Source organism: Trachemys scripta, chromosome 4 (genome assembly GCF_013100865.1).
Source record: "Trachemys scripta elegans isolate TJP31775 chromosome 4, CAS_Tse_1.0, whole genome shotgun sequence".
Taxonomy (NCBI): Eukaryota; Metazoa; Chordata; order Testudines; family Emydidae; genus Trachemys; species Trachemys scripta.
In genome coordinates, this window is record NC_048301.1 from 119,860,414 (window position 1) to 119,878,906 (window position 18,493).

Genomic DNA, 18,493 nt, shown 5'->3' on the forward strand with positions numbered 1-18,493 from the left:
ACCCTCTTCCCCACTCCGTGGTGATAGCAGCTTCAGCAACCTATTAATCCATGCCTTCTTGATGCCTAGCTCCTATGGATCTACTAACCAAAGGCATTATATAAGAACTGGGTGGTATTCCAGATTGTATACACTGTGTGTTCCATAGGAATGCATACTTCCTTCACAATTGAACTTCCATTTTTTATTTGCTATAACATTATATTAGCCATATTAATTTTATTATATATTATACATTATAATGTATTTATGGATGGACTAGCTTTCTTGTAGATGCTCTGTAGGGCCACTGCCTTCTCCTCATTCACATCCCTCTAAAATACCCCCTTTCATGGCGATGTTTGTTTGCAAGACACTAACTGGCTGAGTGTGGTTCTTTCATACATACTTGGGGAATCCTTAATCTAATTTTTTTAACATTGATATTAAAACACTTGGTCAGTTGCCAAATACCTTAAGTTGTTACACCCCCCCCTTCCTTCCCTTATGTCTGTATGCCTTTTAGATAAGGGACCATACCTTCTCTCCCGTTTGTATAGCACCTTGCACATTGTGGAGAATCTAAAAAACACATTCTAGTAATGCCCAGATATCCTGTGTATAGATTGACATCCTGCTCAGCACATTTGATGTAGCCCAAATAAGCCACAAAGCTGATATATTTACTTTGTTTAATTCATTGGCACAAGTAAAATTTATTTGAGATGAAAAACTTGTTATAACTCAAATTTTAACAGTACATGACCCCTTATGACCTATTCTGTTTTAGTATAAAAACTGTACCCTGTACAAACCACAGAAGGACAAATCAATGAGTGGGGAGTCATTAACTGTTAGTTGCCTACTGATAGCCAGGCAGTGGTGGAAGTTGCTACTGGCAGTTGTGCCACCTCGAGGAGGTTGTCCGGAGCCACTTGGCCTATAATTTCACACCTGCTATAAACTGAAGGAGGCATGGTAGGAAATTTATCTTGATAACCTTCATTTCATAATCACAAACTTTAAGCTTCTTTTAAGGAAGGGTATGCATAAGTAATGTTGTGTTTCTTGTAATCTGCCAGATTGGTGCACCAAGTAACCGCTTTGGAAGTGGAACCAACAATGCTTTACATCTTTCTCTCCATTTTATCTAGTTACAGGTTTAGCCACACAGAGCAGATCAGAGGAAGTCTTTTTTTCCCATTCCTCTGAACATTTCTCTGCTTACATGCATTCCTGTTTGTCTTGCAAATCAATGTAACAGGGTTGATTTATTGTCATTAGCTCTGATAGTGCCTCCTTCCATGTACGCAATGGAGAGAAAACTCTTTGTGAAATTATATGATGCCCTTTTTTGCTAAGGCTCTTGATTTTAACTTGCTCTGATTTAAGGGTAATGAACCTTGGCTGCCAACAAAATGAAACACCACCACAAGATCCACTTCTTCTAAGTACTCAGACAGCCAATATTGCACGGTGCGTGGAATTCTCTATACCAACCCCACCTATTGTCTGTTGTTAGCCAGATTCAAATGTGCAGGTCACAGTGACAATAAATAGCTAGTTCCTCTCAAGTTGGAAGCACTCCATGGTAGAGCCACTCTGATTTATTTGAGACAGTTAACAGCAATTGTTTACATTTGTAGAGCTTCATATAAATGAACGGTAACCGCGGCTGCCTATTAACAAGTAAAATGTATGCTGAAGAAGCTGACGTGCCTCTTCTTGGTTCCCTAGTGATTCCCCACAAGATCGGGCGTGTTATTGAAGGGAGCCCAGCCGATCAATGTGGGAAGCTGAAAGTGGGAGACCGTATCTCAGCCGTGAATGGGCAGTCAATCGTAGAGCTGTCCCATGACAGTATAGTGCAGCTGATTAAAGATGCAGGCCACGTGGTCACCCTGACTGTCGTTGCTGAGGAAGGTAAGGAAAATGCTTGCTTATTTCTCCCCAGTGCGGACACTAATGGTGGCACAGCCTGCAGGGTGGGGCGTGCTGCCACATGATCACCAAGTATTTCTGTAATAAAATAGCTGCAAAGCCCCAGAGTCTGGTTTTATATCTTCTTAAGTGAACAAGCTGAAAAGGAGGTATTACAAAGACGTCAGAGGTTTTAGGAAAATAATCTATCTAGTGAGTGACGGACTGTGAAGCTCATTTCATTTGCTTGATGGAAGTTGGGCACAAGTGCAGAGGAGTGAGGGAGGGGAGACGGATGCAGAGATGGTTTTATTGAAAAGACAAGATTCAGGCATTGAGAATCAGTGCTGTGGTATGGAGATGCCTCCATAGAAATCAGAGAGAGAGACGTTCCTGACAGGAAATATTCCCCATCCAGCTCTAGCACTTAGGGGGGCTGGTCTCGTGTGGGGGGGGGGGGGGTTGATCTAAGATACGCAATTTCATCTACGAGACTAGCGTAGCTGTAGTCGACATATCTTAGATCGACTTACCTCCCATCCTCACGATGCGGGATCGATGGCTGCAGCTCCCCCGTCGACTCTGCTTCCGCCTCTCGTTCTGGTGGAGTTCCGGAGTCGACGGGGAGTGCGTTCGGAGATCGATTGCTACCCGCCAATCCAGCGGGTACTAAAGACGTACCCTTAGTGTGAAAAAGATCTGATCCTTCAAGTTTTAGAAGGGGGAAGAAATTACTGCACTCTGGGATGCCAGTGAAAAGTTGGGTTGAATTTTTTTTACCTTACTTGGCATCCTAGAGTTCTTCAGCAGGAATTCACGTCAGGAGAGCCCCTGCCCCAGTACTAAAAGGTAAGTTCCTACGGTGATATTGCCTGTGCAAGCCAATAGCATGGGGCAGCTGTGCCTCAGGGGCCCTATTGCTGAACAGAAGTCAAGCCTAGCGAAATATCCAGTTCTTAGACATCCTGCCCTGCTGGACATGGTCAGTGTTTTCCTCTCACTCTGTGAAAATGCACAGATTTGCCTGATGCTACATTTCTGGGACACAATGAACACAATGTTCTTCTAAAGATACATTTGGAGAAAACTCGCATCCTGATTACTATTTTTTCTGCAAAGCCTCTCAGGTTGCTAGCAAATTCAGTGCACAAAACAGTGAAATCCTCGAGGCAGCAAAATGAATATTTGTGATGCCAAAGTCCCACCTTCAGAGATGGCATTTTCTAATGAAAGCTCCCATGCCACACTGCTCTCAATATTATATTGTTCCCTACACAAACAGTTCACTATAAATATGTAAAATCCAATCATTTGAAGAGAGAGCTTTTTTCCAGCACTGCTTACCATTGCATTTTTCTGGATTGCTGCTTGTCGGTTTAATTAAAATTGCTATAATTATTTTGCCAGTAAGATGGGTTTCTCCACTCTTAAATAATAAATACGTAAAACCAGCATGTGGATAAAGCCAATAAATGATCCCCTCTCATTTCACGTTCATTGCAAATATTTAACATGGTATCTTGGCCTTTCATATAGAATATAAAAGACTTAATTTACCTGCTCATTAATGCTTGAAACAGAGAGGCTCTTTTTATTTATAAAATCCATTCTATTCCAATGAAGCTTTCATTTTTATCAAATCTAATTCATTTCAGGCCAAAGGGATGCAGCTCAAAGCAATCACCCTGCCTTTAATGCAGTTGAAGTTGAAGTTGAGGTTGCGCTGAAGTCCATTTCTATCTAGTTTTTAATCAACCTTGTCTCTGAGATAAATTGCCTCTGTCATTAATATCTGAATATAACACCCCTTTTCACACACCCTGTAGAAACACTGATCTGAGCTTTTCTCCATTCCTAAGTCCTATGGGATTTGCAGATAAAATTCAGAGATGAAACATGGACCTGAGTGAGAATCAGTGTTGGAAAAAAATCTCAGTAACAGATTATAAAACCAGCCCAAAGTGACCAATAGAAGCCATGTTGCTTGGAGATTTATATAATGTTTGGAGGAAATACAGAAATCCATGTTGCTCATAAACAAGAGTAAATTACTGTTTCTAAAATAATCACTGGTTTAAGCTTGGGGAATGTAGTTCAGCTAATAGCACAGCTGCAGTGAGCACCAAGTTCCAGATCATAAAATACTAGGCAGGCACTATCCTCCTTAGAGCGGTCAGACCCTGGGGAAAGCCAGCGCAGACATTAGATCATGCAGACCTTTCAATCAGTTACACACTCTGGGAAGCAGGTTGGGCTTTATAGGGTTGGTCGTCTGGCTACTCTGCTGCCACTAGTTAGTTGCATTGTGGATAACACTGAGGGGAGAGAGAAATACCCATTTAGCCAGAAGCTATTCAGCACCATAGTGCTCAAGCCCTGACCGACTTTGCTGTTCCCCCAATGCATCTTCTGTGCTGACCTCTTAGATTGGCAGTGAAAACGTTTTCACCCCTCAGCTCATAGAGCTACAATGCAACTCTGATCCCTCCGCTGCTCCCCTCCAGCTTTCACAGATGTGCGCTCTTTTCTTTTCATCCTTTGTCCCAGTCGTGTCCTAACCAAAAACATGGGAGAGCAGGATGAGTGGAGGAGCCAAGAATTCATGCAGACAGAATTGCAGGCCTTTCTCTTACCTGTGCTTATTAACTAAAACTTTGAATGTACACCAGGAATAAATGTTGACATTTGTCTCTGGGGGGTAAAAAAAAAAAAAAAAAAAAAAAAACCTCTTCAAGGCATGTCCTAGCAATAAGGCCAGACAGCCCTGTGATGAACTCTGCAAGATCTGGTATAGCTGATAAATGCTGCAATCTAATGTAATAATCTGTATTGAGAAGCAGTGATATGCTTTCCTTTACCTCAAGGTGAATAATTACTTGTGTTTTTCAATTATTACCCAAAAATGCATTTACCTAACACACACCTAGCAACACCGGGCTGGAATGTCTGTGACACTTTCCATTATAAGAACTTATTTTCAGAGTTTGCAACTGAACCATAAATGTTCATTCCAGGTTAAAACTTGCCCTTTAGGGTTTCTGAGTGCCTTTTGGTGGAATGTGGTTTGCTCTGCTGTTTGAGTGGCAGTCACTTTGTATTTCAAAAACATGAGGTTTTTTTGTAAGTCATTTGATCAGACCCGTACAGTAACTGTGTTATCTGTGTTGGAGATAGGTTCGCTTTGTGAAGGCTACTAAGAGGGATTTTGTTAAAATATCATTATAGGTAAATTGCCTGTTAAGGCTCTTTGGGGAGAGGGAGAACATTCCAATATTCCAGTTCTGATTAAAATATTGAATAGACTAGTCCCTTTAATACAGCTTCAGGAACCATTTGTAACCTTTCCCTGAGAGTTTGCCTGTGATAGATCTTCTCCATGATGGATTAGCAGATGTGACTGTCAGTAGCGCCTCCAGGAGCCTGGCTGGGTTGGGCTCAAACCCTGTTCACAATGGAGCTGGAGTAGGGGTGGGGCAGGCATCATGCTGATCTTTCTGATTATTTGTTAAATCACCATCAAATACTGTGCGGGGGACGATCCGCCTGTGGATCTGTTTAGTTCTGACACTGCTCCTGCCTTTACCAGGTTATACACAATCTAAATGTCTGTATGTTTGATTCACCAACTTAATCTGTGCTGTCATTCCTAGAATAAAGTAGTTTAGCTTAGCAGAAAGTTCCTCCATTGGGAGGATGAACTTCACCCACTACCCTGATTTATGGAACTGAATCTAGAAATCTCCACTCCTCCTCTTCAGCGCAGCATCAACCTGGCATGTTAATGTCATCCAGCACAGAAGTATTGTGTATGCTTGGCTGTGTGGCTCCGACCTGCTAATTAGCTTATCCTAAGGAAAATGGAAATTCTGTTTCTCCTGAAATTTTAAATTAAAAGCCCTGCATTCTCACTCTAGGCAGCTGACCGCAAGAGCTGCTGTTTCCCTAGAAGAGTCAGAATTGCTCAGAACAGCAATTCACTCTCTTGTGCTGTTTACTCCCCTCACGCCACACTCTGTGTTTTTAGAGATCTGTCTGTAATTCTGTTTTCTTTGACTTTATTAGAGCACCGTGGCCCCCCTTCAGGAACCAACTCCGCCAAACAAAGTCCAGCCCCACAGCACAGACCTATGGGAACAACACAAGCCAACTCTGCAACAGCAGACAGGTATGATGCCTTTCAGACAGATGGGAACCAAAAATGAACAAAGAATGAGCCTGGCTGGTGTGATACCCAAGGATGACTTAGGCTGGGGCTGAATCCGTGCGCAGAAGTGAGGGGAAGGAGGGGCAGCCAACTGTGGGTCACGTTCCCCATATCCTGCAGCAAGCCCTCATCTCAGTGCACGGGAGCGTTGTCTGGGCATTGCCCTTGACAGCATCTAAAAAAGGGCACAAATGCTCCATCGTTCTGGGTACCTAACAAGGACTTGGAATTGTTGCCTCAGTAATTCCTGTATCAGCCTGGCCCTTACAATCTCATGTAACTGTTAGTGTTCGTGCTATGCACTGCCTTTGACATATGTTGTGGGGAACTGTAATTGATTCACAGATTATGCTCACTCATAGCTGAAGACTATTCCTGTTCTGTTACAGAAGAGGGTGTCTTCGGAAGGGGTTGAGGACTAACCTGGATAAGTTTATGGAGGGGATGGTATGATGGGATAGCCTAATTTTGGCAATTAATTGATCTTTGACTATTAGTGGTAAATATGCCCAATGGCCTGTGATGGGACACTAGATAGGGTGGGATCTGAGTTACTACAGAGAATTCTTTCCTGGGTGTCTGGCTGGTGAGTCTTGCCCACATGCTCAGGGCTTAGCTGATCACCATATTTGGGGTTGGGAAGGAATTTTCCTCCAGGGCAGAGGCCCTGGGGTTTTTTCACCTTCCTCTGTAGCGTGGGGCACGGGTCACTTGCTGGAGGATTCTCTGCACCTTGAAGTCTTTAAACCATGATGTGAGGACTTCAATAGCTCAGACATCGTTTAGGGGTTTGTTACAGGAGTGGGTGGGTGAGATTCTGTTGCCTACGTTGTGCAGAAGGTCAGACTAGACTATCATAATGGTCCCTTCTGACCTTTAAAGTCTATGACTCTATGTCTAGGAGAAATTGGAAATGTCATTCTTGTATGTCTAGGCTGTTCAGGACCCAATAAATCAGGAGGCAGATATCCAAGACCAGCTCTGATCAGAGATGATACTCCATCCCTTCAGCACTTTTCTCGGACCAAGGGGTGATTACTTATGAGTGGAAATCACCCAATAAAACCCCAATCAATAAATGGTTCATGAGATCCTGGGAGATGCTGTCAATGGGGAAAATATTCACAGGGATTCTCTGTTTCACAGCCAATGTATCAGTTATGTAGCACAATGAATAGATGGACATGCTGGGTTTTTCACCTATTTTTCCCATATTAGCATTACCTTTATTACATAATTCAGCAGTACCCTACTTACCCTGGGCACTACTGCAGGTAGCTGTTTGGATGATCTTCTCTTACCTGCTTTAATTAAAATTAACATTTAAAAATGAAAAGTTGTCTTGATGCTGTCACTGCACAGTTTAAACCCATTCATAGTAGTTATGTGGCCTTTTTCTAGATGGTGCATACTGATTTTTTTTTTTTTTTTTTTTTTTAATCATTGTGATGATGGCAAAGAGTCTGGGATTAAATCCTCAACAGTGATTCATTTCCTGGATTTTGCATGTTTGTTACATGAAGTACCTGATCATGTTCTGTCGGTGTATGAATTGGGGACACTTCATGCTCAGGATAAACTAAGCATTATATACTGTCGAAACTGTCTCACCTGTGAGTGAAGTGTGCGAAGAGAGAAGGGTTCCCTCCAAATGAGAACAGAGGATAAGACTGAACTGCTATATTTTGTACTCTTTATAATCCTTGGGTTCACAGAAGACCCTAGTGTCAGATGTCCCTAACTCGGGAATGAAATAGCTGACGCAACTCCTTGTGCCAAGCAACAGACTGATAATTGATGGTCGACTGATGTGCTGCAGTAGGTTAAGGTTATAAATTACAGATGATGAAGAAACAACTGTTAAATACCCTTTTAACTGTATAAGCTTTGCATAAGAAAACTATATTGTTGTACAACGGATCTGTTTCTTGCTGGTCCACCTAATAGTAACTATTAGCAAGACATTGCTGCAGATTCATTCAGTTTCCATGTAAATGTGACCTGAGTAACTTAACCGTTCCTTCCGTCAATTTGCAGAGGAGTCACAGAAGATGAAGCTGGAAGAGAACTTTCCAACAGTTACAGGCTTCCCTGGCCTGAGCACAAGCACTTGCCCCAGCCCGATGGCGGCGTTCTCTCCGTTGTAGGCAGCCGTCATTCTCAGGTAGACGCTATCCTGAGGAGCCAAAAGACTCTGCAAGATCCTGGTGGTACTGAGGCCCTAAAATTCAACTGCCACTGACATCTGTATGCTAATAGTCTAGGATAACCTTTCCCTTAGGAGATATGGTGTTGAGAAGAGAGTCTTTGTTATGAATGTGCTGACTAGGCATGTGTCAAACAGTAGGGAGGATGTTTTGCTAATACTTAATATTTTAATGTTGTTATAAACTTAGTCTAGTTTAATATTGCTGATCATTATAGTTATAAAGGAAACAACAAACCTGTGAAACGGAACTACTGTAACATCTTGGGGACATTCTATATGGAAAAACAGTTCATACATATTTAGGAATCTTAGAATTACACTGCTCTGCCGATTTTGGCTGGGTATAACTCTGCCTCATACCGAATCATATGATGTGAGTTTGTGATGAGTCAAATTCAATTGCATGTTGCACTTAATTAAAACCACATCCCTTCATAGCTGTGTATTAAAACCTGCCTAGTGTGTGAAACTGAAGGGATTTCTCTGGTTTTATAAAATACCTTTCCTGAAAATGTAGGGGAAACTAACAGAAGTTAAAATTTCTCAGTCCACAATTCTTCATCTTGTTTCTTATGCAGAGTCTTGGCTGTTCTCCAGTAGAACTGGAACGAGGCCCTCGGGGTTTTGGATTCAGTCTTCGCGGAGGAAAGGAGTATAACATGGGCTTATTCATCCTTCGACTTGCTGAGGATGGGCCTGCCATCAAGGATGGAAGAATTCACGTGAGTGTCAGAGATCACTGATGAATTCAAATAGGTTAGGCTCCTCAAGATGTTCATTACCCAGTCAAAGAATTCGCTTCCCTGTAAGTGGTTAGTGTCTCCCTGCACACACACAAGTTATTTAGACCAGCAGCAGTGTAAGAGTAGTAATTGCAGAGAGGTAGCAAACTGTGTTGATAGTTGTAATGTTTCAGGAAATAAAAATCCCAGCAACATGTTAGGGGGGGAGAAAACTGCTCTCTGTGCACCGCTGCCACTCCCCAAGAAAGCTGGACATCATCTACTCTGAAGACATAGTAATAGATGTTTCCAACAATGAATTCTTCTCTGTAGACAGTAGTTTGCCAGAATGAGTGGTTTTTAGAAGCCCAGACTGGAAATAGCACACTGAAATGCAAGTCTGTTGGAAGGTTCCCAGAGTCCAGGTAAATGTGGGTTTGTGAGAGCACTCAACCTTTGTGTTTATGCTGAGCTTTCATTGTTCAGCATAAAATTTTAAAATGGTTCCAAACCAAGTGCCTTCCCTACCAACATATCCTAATGTTAATTCTTGGGTGTCATGTCTAAGAATCCCACTGTTTAAATATTGTCTCCTAAACAAATCAAATATATGCAAAGGGCGAAGGCAGCGTCACAACAGTTGGAGACCAAACACAGTTCTGTAATTACTGTCCATAAAATGACTTTTTACTGGCTGGAGCATGGAACTGAGAATCAGAGACTCCTTTTAGTTCTGATTCCATTCCTGCCAGTGACATGTGGTCTGGCCCTTTACATAAGTCACTTCACCTCTTTCTCTGTCAGTTTTGTAGTCTGCAAAGTGAAAGTAGTAATCGACTACTTTTGAGAGCCGATATCAGGCTTAATTGGATGCAAAATTCAAAGTGTTAACTTTTATTGCGCTAATTCTTAACATTTAGTCGTTCATTTTTCTTATGCTTGGGAGATTGCTTGAGTCTTATCGTGCTGCTTCTGTTTTCTCTTGTACTGCTCTTTCAAGTGCGGTTATGCTAAACTCCAGATCTTGGCATTCAAGTCACCAGCAACTGAAGCTGCAAATCTTGGACTTTCATTGCAGAAATTTCACAGCAATAAACAGAATCTAATGTATACAATTCCCTGGACTCTTGCTGTGTTCAGCTTTATAAATTCCCAATCTATTGGGGACACATAATATAACTCTTTGGGCTCTGTTCTCAAAAATGTCATCAGCACAGCACACTTATCTGCTTTCTCCTATGGGTCTTCTGTGCCAAAGAATGGGTGAGCTGTAAGGTAAATTTGACTGTGGGGTATTCATAATAAAACAAATTTCAAATATTCATCCTCACACTGGAGCTCATCTTTCTTTCATTATACTTATGTGATATTTGCATTTCTCCAAAGATCTGGTAGGCCTACCAGATATCATGTAATAAGATCTCTTCCTCCTCCCAACAGATAGAGATAGGAAAACAAACTCTGGTGCCCTCCCTGTTCCCCTTCTCAAGGCACTTTACCTGGCTGATCACACCCAGCTCTTTCCTGTCTCCCTGCAGGTGCTGATCACCTTCTGGTCAGCTAAACTAGGGGATACATTTTGTTCACGGTTAGTGGTTTTAGCAGGGCTCTTTGCACTGTAGCAATCTGTATGGAGCAGCCCACTGTTATCTGCTTCCTGCCCCTGCTAGAGGCAAGTATTGTTCCATTTCAGAGCTCCGTGTTGACTGACTAACATAGAGGGTCCAGTCTTGGGTAGGCTGTTTCCCGGAGGACATCAGTGAATTAGCTGGGTGCCTGCACTGTATGGGAGAGGCATATTCAGCTGTGTTTAAAATGCTGTTTCCATGCGTGAAGCAGTAACAGTTTCACACTGGAACTATAGCACCCTGAAAAACGAGTTCATAATGGGACAGCCTCATCTTCTGTGCCCTGGCAGCAGGTATGTGCCCTCCTCCAGCCCTTGAAAGCGAAAAAGCTGGTGAATTTGCTTTCCATGTCCACTGGGCTGATCATGCCTATATACTGATAAAATGGGGACCTATCTATCATAGTGCAGCTCCACCAGTGGTGGCAGCAATGGAGGCACTAGTATAGGCAAATCCCTGAGTCCTATCTGTACCAGTACTGCCATTGGAGCCATGCCCCACTGGGAATCTTGAGTCCTGAGGGCCAGCAAGGCCTAAGCGGTGTCATTATTATACTCCATGCATTGGAAAATATTTGCAACCATCTCCTTCATGGCACCTGACTCTCTTGCAAGGGCCACTTCTCATAGCTTCTGTTACAGAGGTCAGCGGGATGAATAGAATTAATGCTCATAACAAAACATAAGGAGTGACGTCAATGAAAACTGTGGGAGCAGGTTGTAGACTCTGGAAACAGGCGCTACCTCTAGATTCTCCCTGGCCAGGGCGGAACGTCTCCGTGCCTAGATAAGCTTGTTCACGATTCTGTGCTGTCCAGTCTTTCCCAATTCAACCACAGAAATGGCTCTCGGCCTTTCCCAGCCCCAATTTAAATACACCTCTACCCCGATAGAACGCTGTTCTCGGGAGCCAAAAAATCTTACTGCATTATAGATGAAACCGCGTTCTATCAAACTTGCTTTGATCCGCCGGAGTGTGCAGCCCCGCCCCCCCAGAACACTGCTTTACCACGTTATAGCCGAATTTGTGTTATATTGAGTCGCATTATATCGGGGTAGAGGTGTAATACTTTCGGAGGGAGCTTTTCAGATACTGACACAAAGGAGCTCTAACAACCCAGTTTGTAGCTGGTTTGAACATTAGATGGTAAAACTCACCTTTACCTTGTGTTTTCCCAAATGGTTTTGTGTCCTCCTTCTGGTTCATTTATTATTGTATTAGCTCTCCATGATCATAGGGTTCTATGTGGGACTGTTACCTTCTTCCGTAGCATTTTATGTAACTGATCTAAGTAAGATGCGTGCTCTTTAAACTGCAACTTTTATGTAGTAGTGACACCTAATGGAAAATCAGTTTAATTGCAAGATGAATCTAATGCTCTTTCATGGGTTAGAATCCAAATGCTTTCTGATATTCTCAAAAAGAACAGGAGTACTTGTGGCACCTTAGAGACTAACAAATTTATTAGAGCATAAGCTTTCGTGGGCTACCGCCCACTTCTTTGGATGCATATAGCTGACTTGTGATATTCTGACATCCATTATCTGATACGTTTGTTAATTTGCATCAAAGTCCTTAAAGCTGGTATCTCACTAGTCAGGAATGAGTTAGTATTGTCATACAGTGAACTCTCTCACTCAGAATAATAAATCTTTTCTTTTCCTATATGGGAAACCTATGGGCAACCCTCTCAGCTATATTAATATAAGGGTGTTTGGCGGTTTATTAATTTTAGAGTAATTACCACATGCCTTATAACAATCTATTTAAGCACCTACACAACGTGATTAAGTATCTTCATGGTGCAAGTCTTTATAACAGAGCATCAACAAATTACTTTTATGGAGTGAAGATGTACTCAAGAACATGGATGTATTAAACATTTATCAAATGGAAAATTCATTTCAAGTAACCTGAGCCCTTTAGTGCAGCCAGCTTGGCAGAATATCTACATGAAAAATTCACTGACCAGCCAGATGGGTGAATTATATTAATGTTATATGTTAGTGGCTGTAGGAGAGTAGTGCTAGAGCTGAGTGGGTTTCAGGTAATGGAAGGGACTAGGGAAAAGGAAAGCTTGGCTTGAGCTATGGCTTTTCCTATATTGAATAAGAATCCAGTTACAGAAGCAGTGCTTGATGAAGTTTAATCTGGCTGGTATTGTCTTTTCAGGTTGGTGACCAGATTGTTGAAATCAATGGCGAACCTACCCAAGGTATCACTCATACACGAGCCATTGAGCTGATTCAAGCAGGAGGAAATAAAGTTGTTCTTCTTCTGAGACCAGGGACTGGCTTGATACCAGATCATGGTAAGTTACAGGTTGTACCAGTTTGTCTGGAGGGGATGGGGGGAAGGTGGTAAAAAGAAATGTGTGTTGACGAATGTCTAAAGAGGTTGGATGCTGTTGTGCATGCACTAAAGCTACTTAGCAATATCCTTCCATTTCTGCTGACTTTCAAGCTGCCTGTTTTCATACAAGCACAAATAATGTGACCAGAAAAAAACCAAATCTGTTGCCACAGAGTAGTTATTTTACTGGAAAGACAACACAAAATGTAATGTTATTGCAAGTATTCTTTAGGCCATGTTTTGTTCTGATGATCCCATCCATCTCCAACTTGATTTCTGTGCTCCTCTACACACATTATAATTAAAGACACAATTTGCTTTTACACTTGAATAAAATCTAATATGGTATAGGGCTTCTGTCAAGATGATTATTTTTGTGATGCTTCAGTTTCTCTTATGAACTTAAACTATAAAACGTTAAATTTTTCAAAAACAAAACTTCTGAAAGAGTGAAGGTTTTGCTCTTGGAATAGAAAATTTTAATTGACTTGTTTTTTGCATATAAGGCAGCAAAGCACAAATCTATAAGCAAATTGCTTGGGCAGAAATGCCTGCAAGAGCTTCAACTGAGTTCAACTGCAGGGCATGCTCCAAAATCAAAACTATTTGTGACTGTCAGTCTTTCAAAGCAGAGCACTTTGAGAACAAGAGAATTTATTCCTCCCTGTGCCAATTATATCATTTTAACCCTTTGCACCTGCTGTCAGGCTTTTGACAGGAAAATATTTAAACCATGTAAGGATCCTTCTTATGGCATAACAGCTCTGTAGTAAAATTGGAATGGTTAGATACAGAGCCACTTTCCCGCCATAAAAGCCCATGACTTTCGTAAACAAATTAAAATCAGACAACTTGAACCTTCAAGCATAGCATAGTCTATGAAAGTTTGTAGCATTCTATTATATGCAGGCAGGAATCGACCTCCACTTAAGAGAGATGAAATTGCTCAAAAATGTTTCTTCCTATATTTTTCCCCTTCTCCCCAATTAACTAGAAAATAACTTCACACCATGGTCCTAAAATACACTGTGTGGTACCATCAGAGCAAATAGTACAAAGAATAAAAGCAAAGAATCTCTGAACTACAGGAAGACTTATTGTCTTGTTTTTATCCTTCGGGTTAGATCCCCTCAACTGGCTTCTATTGAGATCACATGCATCTCCTACTGAGTTAGCCCTTATACTCATAAGGCTTGGGGTTAATTAGTATTTTGAAAACTTAAAATAGATCTCCACTTAATAAGTGAATTCCAGCTCTCTCTATTGCCAGTAGGTATTTAAGCTTACAATAACAAACCTAAGAGATCTGTTTTGGTTTTTCATGCAGTCATAAATATTTGGCACAGAAGTGTGCTGCACTTCATAACAATAGCAGGCATCAGTAATATTCCATATCTCCCTCCCTCCCTGAGCTCCGCCAGGCTTAAGTACAGTAATTTAGGGGGGAGGAGAGGGGCTCTTCCATACTATCACTGTGTTGTCTCTTGTGTTCTGCATTTGAATCATACACATCTAATGAAATCTTTTGCTTTCTGTGATTTTTTGGTATATAGTCCTGGGCTTTTTCTCTTCCTCATTCAGGTCTGGCTCCTTCCAGTTTGTGCTCCTACATGAAACCTGAGCAACATTAAGGCTTTCAGTGCTTTTCTTGGTCTTTCCTTAAAGACTTGGTAAATCTGCATGTCTTGTGATTCACCTTTTTTTTTTTTTTCTTTTTAAGTACAACACTATAAATAATAACCGCACCTTCTCCCTGTTTTCAGTTTTCTTTTGGCATCAGTTGAACATAAGAACGGCCCTACTGGGTCAGACTAAAGGTCCATCTAGCCCAGTATCCTGTCTACTGACAGTGGCCAATGCCAGGTGTCCCAGAGGGAGTGAAAACCTAAGATTGCAACAGTTTAGGAAAGATTTTTAACTTGCAATTCTGCTACACGAGGCCTACAGCTATGCTGAACCTCCACATTCAGTTAATGCAAACCTCACAAGCCCTTACCAGCCTCAAAGATCTTACCAACATCCTTAGCTGTATTTTTCCAAAAAATTGTTAGGTGTAAACTTAAATTTTTAGCTCACAGAAAAGTGAGGAAATCGGTTTTGTTTAGTGTGTGTGTGTGAGTGATGTGATGTAAAAGTTGGTTTTAAAAAAAAAACTGGTGTTTAGATCACATTTTGGAAGTTTAATACATTTAGATAAAAAAATCATTTAACCAATATTCACACAAACATTTGTCAAACCATTCTGCTTCTTCACTTCCAGGTGATCAAGATAGTTTTAATCCATCATCCTCAAATATAATATATGATGAACAGTCACCATTACCCCCCTCTGCAGTATGTGATTTACCAGTACTGGAAGAAGCTTTAGCAAATGTTCACATATCTGAGAAACTGGAAGAAGCTAAGAACATTGTGCCTGAAAAGAAAAGCACTTTAACTGAAAACCACTCTGAGCTGAAGCATCTGTCTTCTACCCAGAAGCATATGAAGAGATGGGACCAGCCTACCAGTTTAGGGTATAAGCGGTCAAAAAATTTAGAATTAGTAACTGATGACCTCATTAGGAGAGACAGATCTGAGAGTCCAAAAAGATTGGGCACATCTGGGGAATCGCAGCAAGCGGGGCTCCACAGTCCAAGGAAAGGTGAGAGACAAAACACACACAGCAATCTCTCAGACCAGTCTGAGCATCCTAGGAGAGGTAATACACACTCAGAAATCAATTTAAAAGAAACTTCCAGAGGAAGCCAAGGCAGATCTGTCAGTCCCCAAAAGCATCCCAAAAAGGAAGAAAGTGGGGACAAATCAGACAAGTTACTAGAGACTCAAGATAAAATAGCTGGTGGTGGTGATATTGAGATTATTGAGCGGTTCAAAGATGGAAATGAAAAATCAGGAATAACACAGCAAGACACAAAGCAGAACATTGCTAGAAAGAATAAGAAGTGGTCTCAAGAGAGAGAAAACCCAAAAGCAGATGAAAAGACTCTTCCATTAAATAAGGCCAATGAGCCTAGGAGAAAAGTAGATGAAGATGAAAAGGTAAAGAAAGCCAGTGCTGGAGAGCCAAGTTCTAGCAACTTCAAAACTACAAGTCTTTCTGATGTTTCACAGCTTTCCAAGGAAAAAAAAAGTAGGCTCGAAACACAAGATCCAGTTATTCTGAACAAAGACCACACAGAAAAAGACTTGGAGCCAACTGATGAAACCAAAGATGATGGAATTTCAAAAACTGAATGCAGCTCTCCAGTCAAGAAAGCACCAATAACTCCTGGACCTTGGAAGGTACCAAGTGCAAGTAAAGTCACAAAAGCAACAGGTGTCACTGAAAAACGGGTCTGACTGACAAACATTTTTAGAACATGTTTTAATCAGGTTTCTAATACGGTCAATTAAATGCATCTTTTTTCCACAAAGTTGTCATTTTTCAGAAACTAACTCCAGAGGCTGGACAGTACATTTGATTTGTTCTTAAAATTAACTAAGCTGCATGAAGGACCTTTCGGATTGCTTATAAGCAACTCTCTTCCATAAGCTGCTGTCCCCTCATCCTTTTGAAGGCAGTGTCCTGCTGCTCTCTCAACATTGCACTGCTAAGGCTTTCTCAGATAGTATTGTGAGTTTCTGAACAAACTTTCTTAATGCCTGTATTGCCAATGTGATCATGACTCACTTCTTGTTCTTGTGCCAAGTTATGTACTGTAGCCAATCAATTTCATCCTCCTTGTACGTTCTTCCCAGACACAGCAAAGCCAAGATTTTGTTTGAAAATAGCTATTTTCTCAAAGGCATGTCGCATGTTTATATAGGGGAATAACTCGAGTTCTCACAACTTCAATAAGAAGGTGAGTGTGCTGGTTCTATTAACTTTAGGGCAGCAAATGAGCCACTGATGCTGCCCCACTGGCTTCTTTTCTTAAAAGTTCCTAATACCTAATGTGACATTACTTAAAAAGAGAATTGCATTTTGTTCTGATCTATGGGGTTAGTTTTGCTTTCTGTTAGCAAAACAAAATGTTTTAATTTGCTTAATTCGTTTAAGGTAATTCTAGTAACTATCTGCAAAACACATATTGCAAACATAATTTTGAAGACTAAGTGGTGAAATCCTGGCCCTGTTAAGTTACTGGCAAAAACATCCATTGACTTCAATGGGGCCATGATTTTACCTTGTCAGTTCTTTAGAAATAAGGAATGGACTTGGTGCTATGCTTTCAACCTCCGTCTGGTACTGTATGTCAAAGCACCACATACTATATGTTTCAAAAACACTTGGAAATGTCCCATCTTTACTTGTAAAACTAAAAATTGATAGGTAAAAGCAGTATTTGAAACAGCAAATCCTGCTGTTGCAAACACAGACAGAACCAACCACAGCTTCTTTAAAAAGTCCCTCTGACCTGTGCCTACTATTAGAAGTCTCCTGTGTTTTATTTGTGTGTAATTGCTTTTGGTTGAGTGAGAAATAGATGACATACAGGGTACATGAGACTTAATATCTATTGTTTGGGCTTTAATATGTATTTAAATGTTGAGGAATGTTAACAAGATATTTTTATAGCAGTCTGCAGAAATTTCATGGATTGATTTACTCAATAGCATTCTTAATGGATTTGATTTCCTGACCTGTGCTAGGTTTTCAATGACTGAAAATAAACAGTAAAAGGAGCTGGGCCAGTTCACAAAAGCAGAGGAAAAAGGTAAGGAAAGTCAAGATCAGTTGCTGGACCCTCGTGTTAAACTAATGACTTGCCGGTTAAAAACATAACTGAGCAGCTGCTAAGTCTCACTAAACTTAAAAAAAATCAGTTCTGACTTGAAGCTAGAAACTTTTGAAATAGACAACTACTCAGCGGTAGGCTTAAATGAACAGTTCTAAAATAAATAGATTTTAAAGCACATCTGAACTGCCCTCTGCTGCTTCACATTTTATGAATCCATCAGTTTGCTGTAGCATAAAGTGTACAAATCCTCAATATTGTAGAGTTTGACTGTGAAAATATTTGAGTTAGCCTATGTAGATATTAATCCTGTATTCTTTGTTGATAACCCTGTGGGATCCTCTTTAAGAGTTGTATGCACTTGTTCTAACCATTGAGAATAGTACCAAATTCAGAAATTTAATACTAAGATGAATTAGCACCATTTCAATGGTTAACTGTCAGCAAGTACACATCCATCCAAATGCTGTTTTCTGATTGTTAACATTGTGACCTGCTTTGGTGTCCTCTGTTTGAGTCTTTTCTAGAGAACTTGTACCTGTACTTACTGTATAAGATGACTTAGCAATGTGGCCTTGGAATGCTAAGCAACATATGGATGTAAATGTTTATATATTGTACAGCACCTTTATATATACACTTCTGAGGTTCTGACTAGAGACCTGTAAATCGCTCATTATTTTTTATATAGATATATTAAAAAGAAACTCCCATTCACAGCCTGTTCATTCTTGCACTGTAAAATGTTAGCTGTAGAC

General features: G+C 40.9%; 1 protein-coding gene across 4 annotated transcripts in view; it reads left to right on the forward strand.

Annotated features, from left to right (window-relative positions):
- MAGI3 (membrane associated guanylate kinase, WW and PDZ domain containing 3) overlaps positions 1-18,493 on the forward strand; it is a 233,974-nt gene that overhangs the window by 202,096 nt on the left and 13,385 nt on the right. The window contains exons 16-22 of one of the 4 annotated variants that reach the window (XR_004645719.1): positions 1,717-1,902; positions 5,962-6,064; positions 8,141-8,267; positions 8,891-9,034; positions 12,835-12,973; positions 15,275-16,859; positions 17,650-17,714. Coding sequence is in view for 2 of the 4 variants with exons in the window: in XM_034770612.1 (XP_034626503.1) it covers positions 1,717-1,902; positions 5,962-6,064; positions 8,141-8,267; positions 8,891-9,034; positions 12,835-12,973; positions 15,275-16,356 (1,781 nt within the window). In the remaining 2 variants the exon portion in view is untranslated. Of the gene's footprint in view, positions 1-1,716; positions 1,903-5,961; positions 6,065-8,140; positions 8,268-8,890; positions 9,035-12,834; positions 12,974-14,595; positions 14,685-15,274; positions 18,453-18,493 lie in introns of those variants that run through there. The other 3 variants (XR_004645718.1, XM_034770613.1, XM_034770612.1) reach the window with 3 other exon arrangements.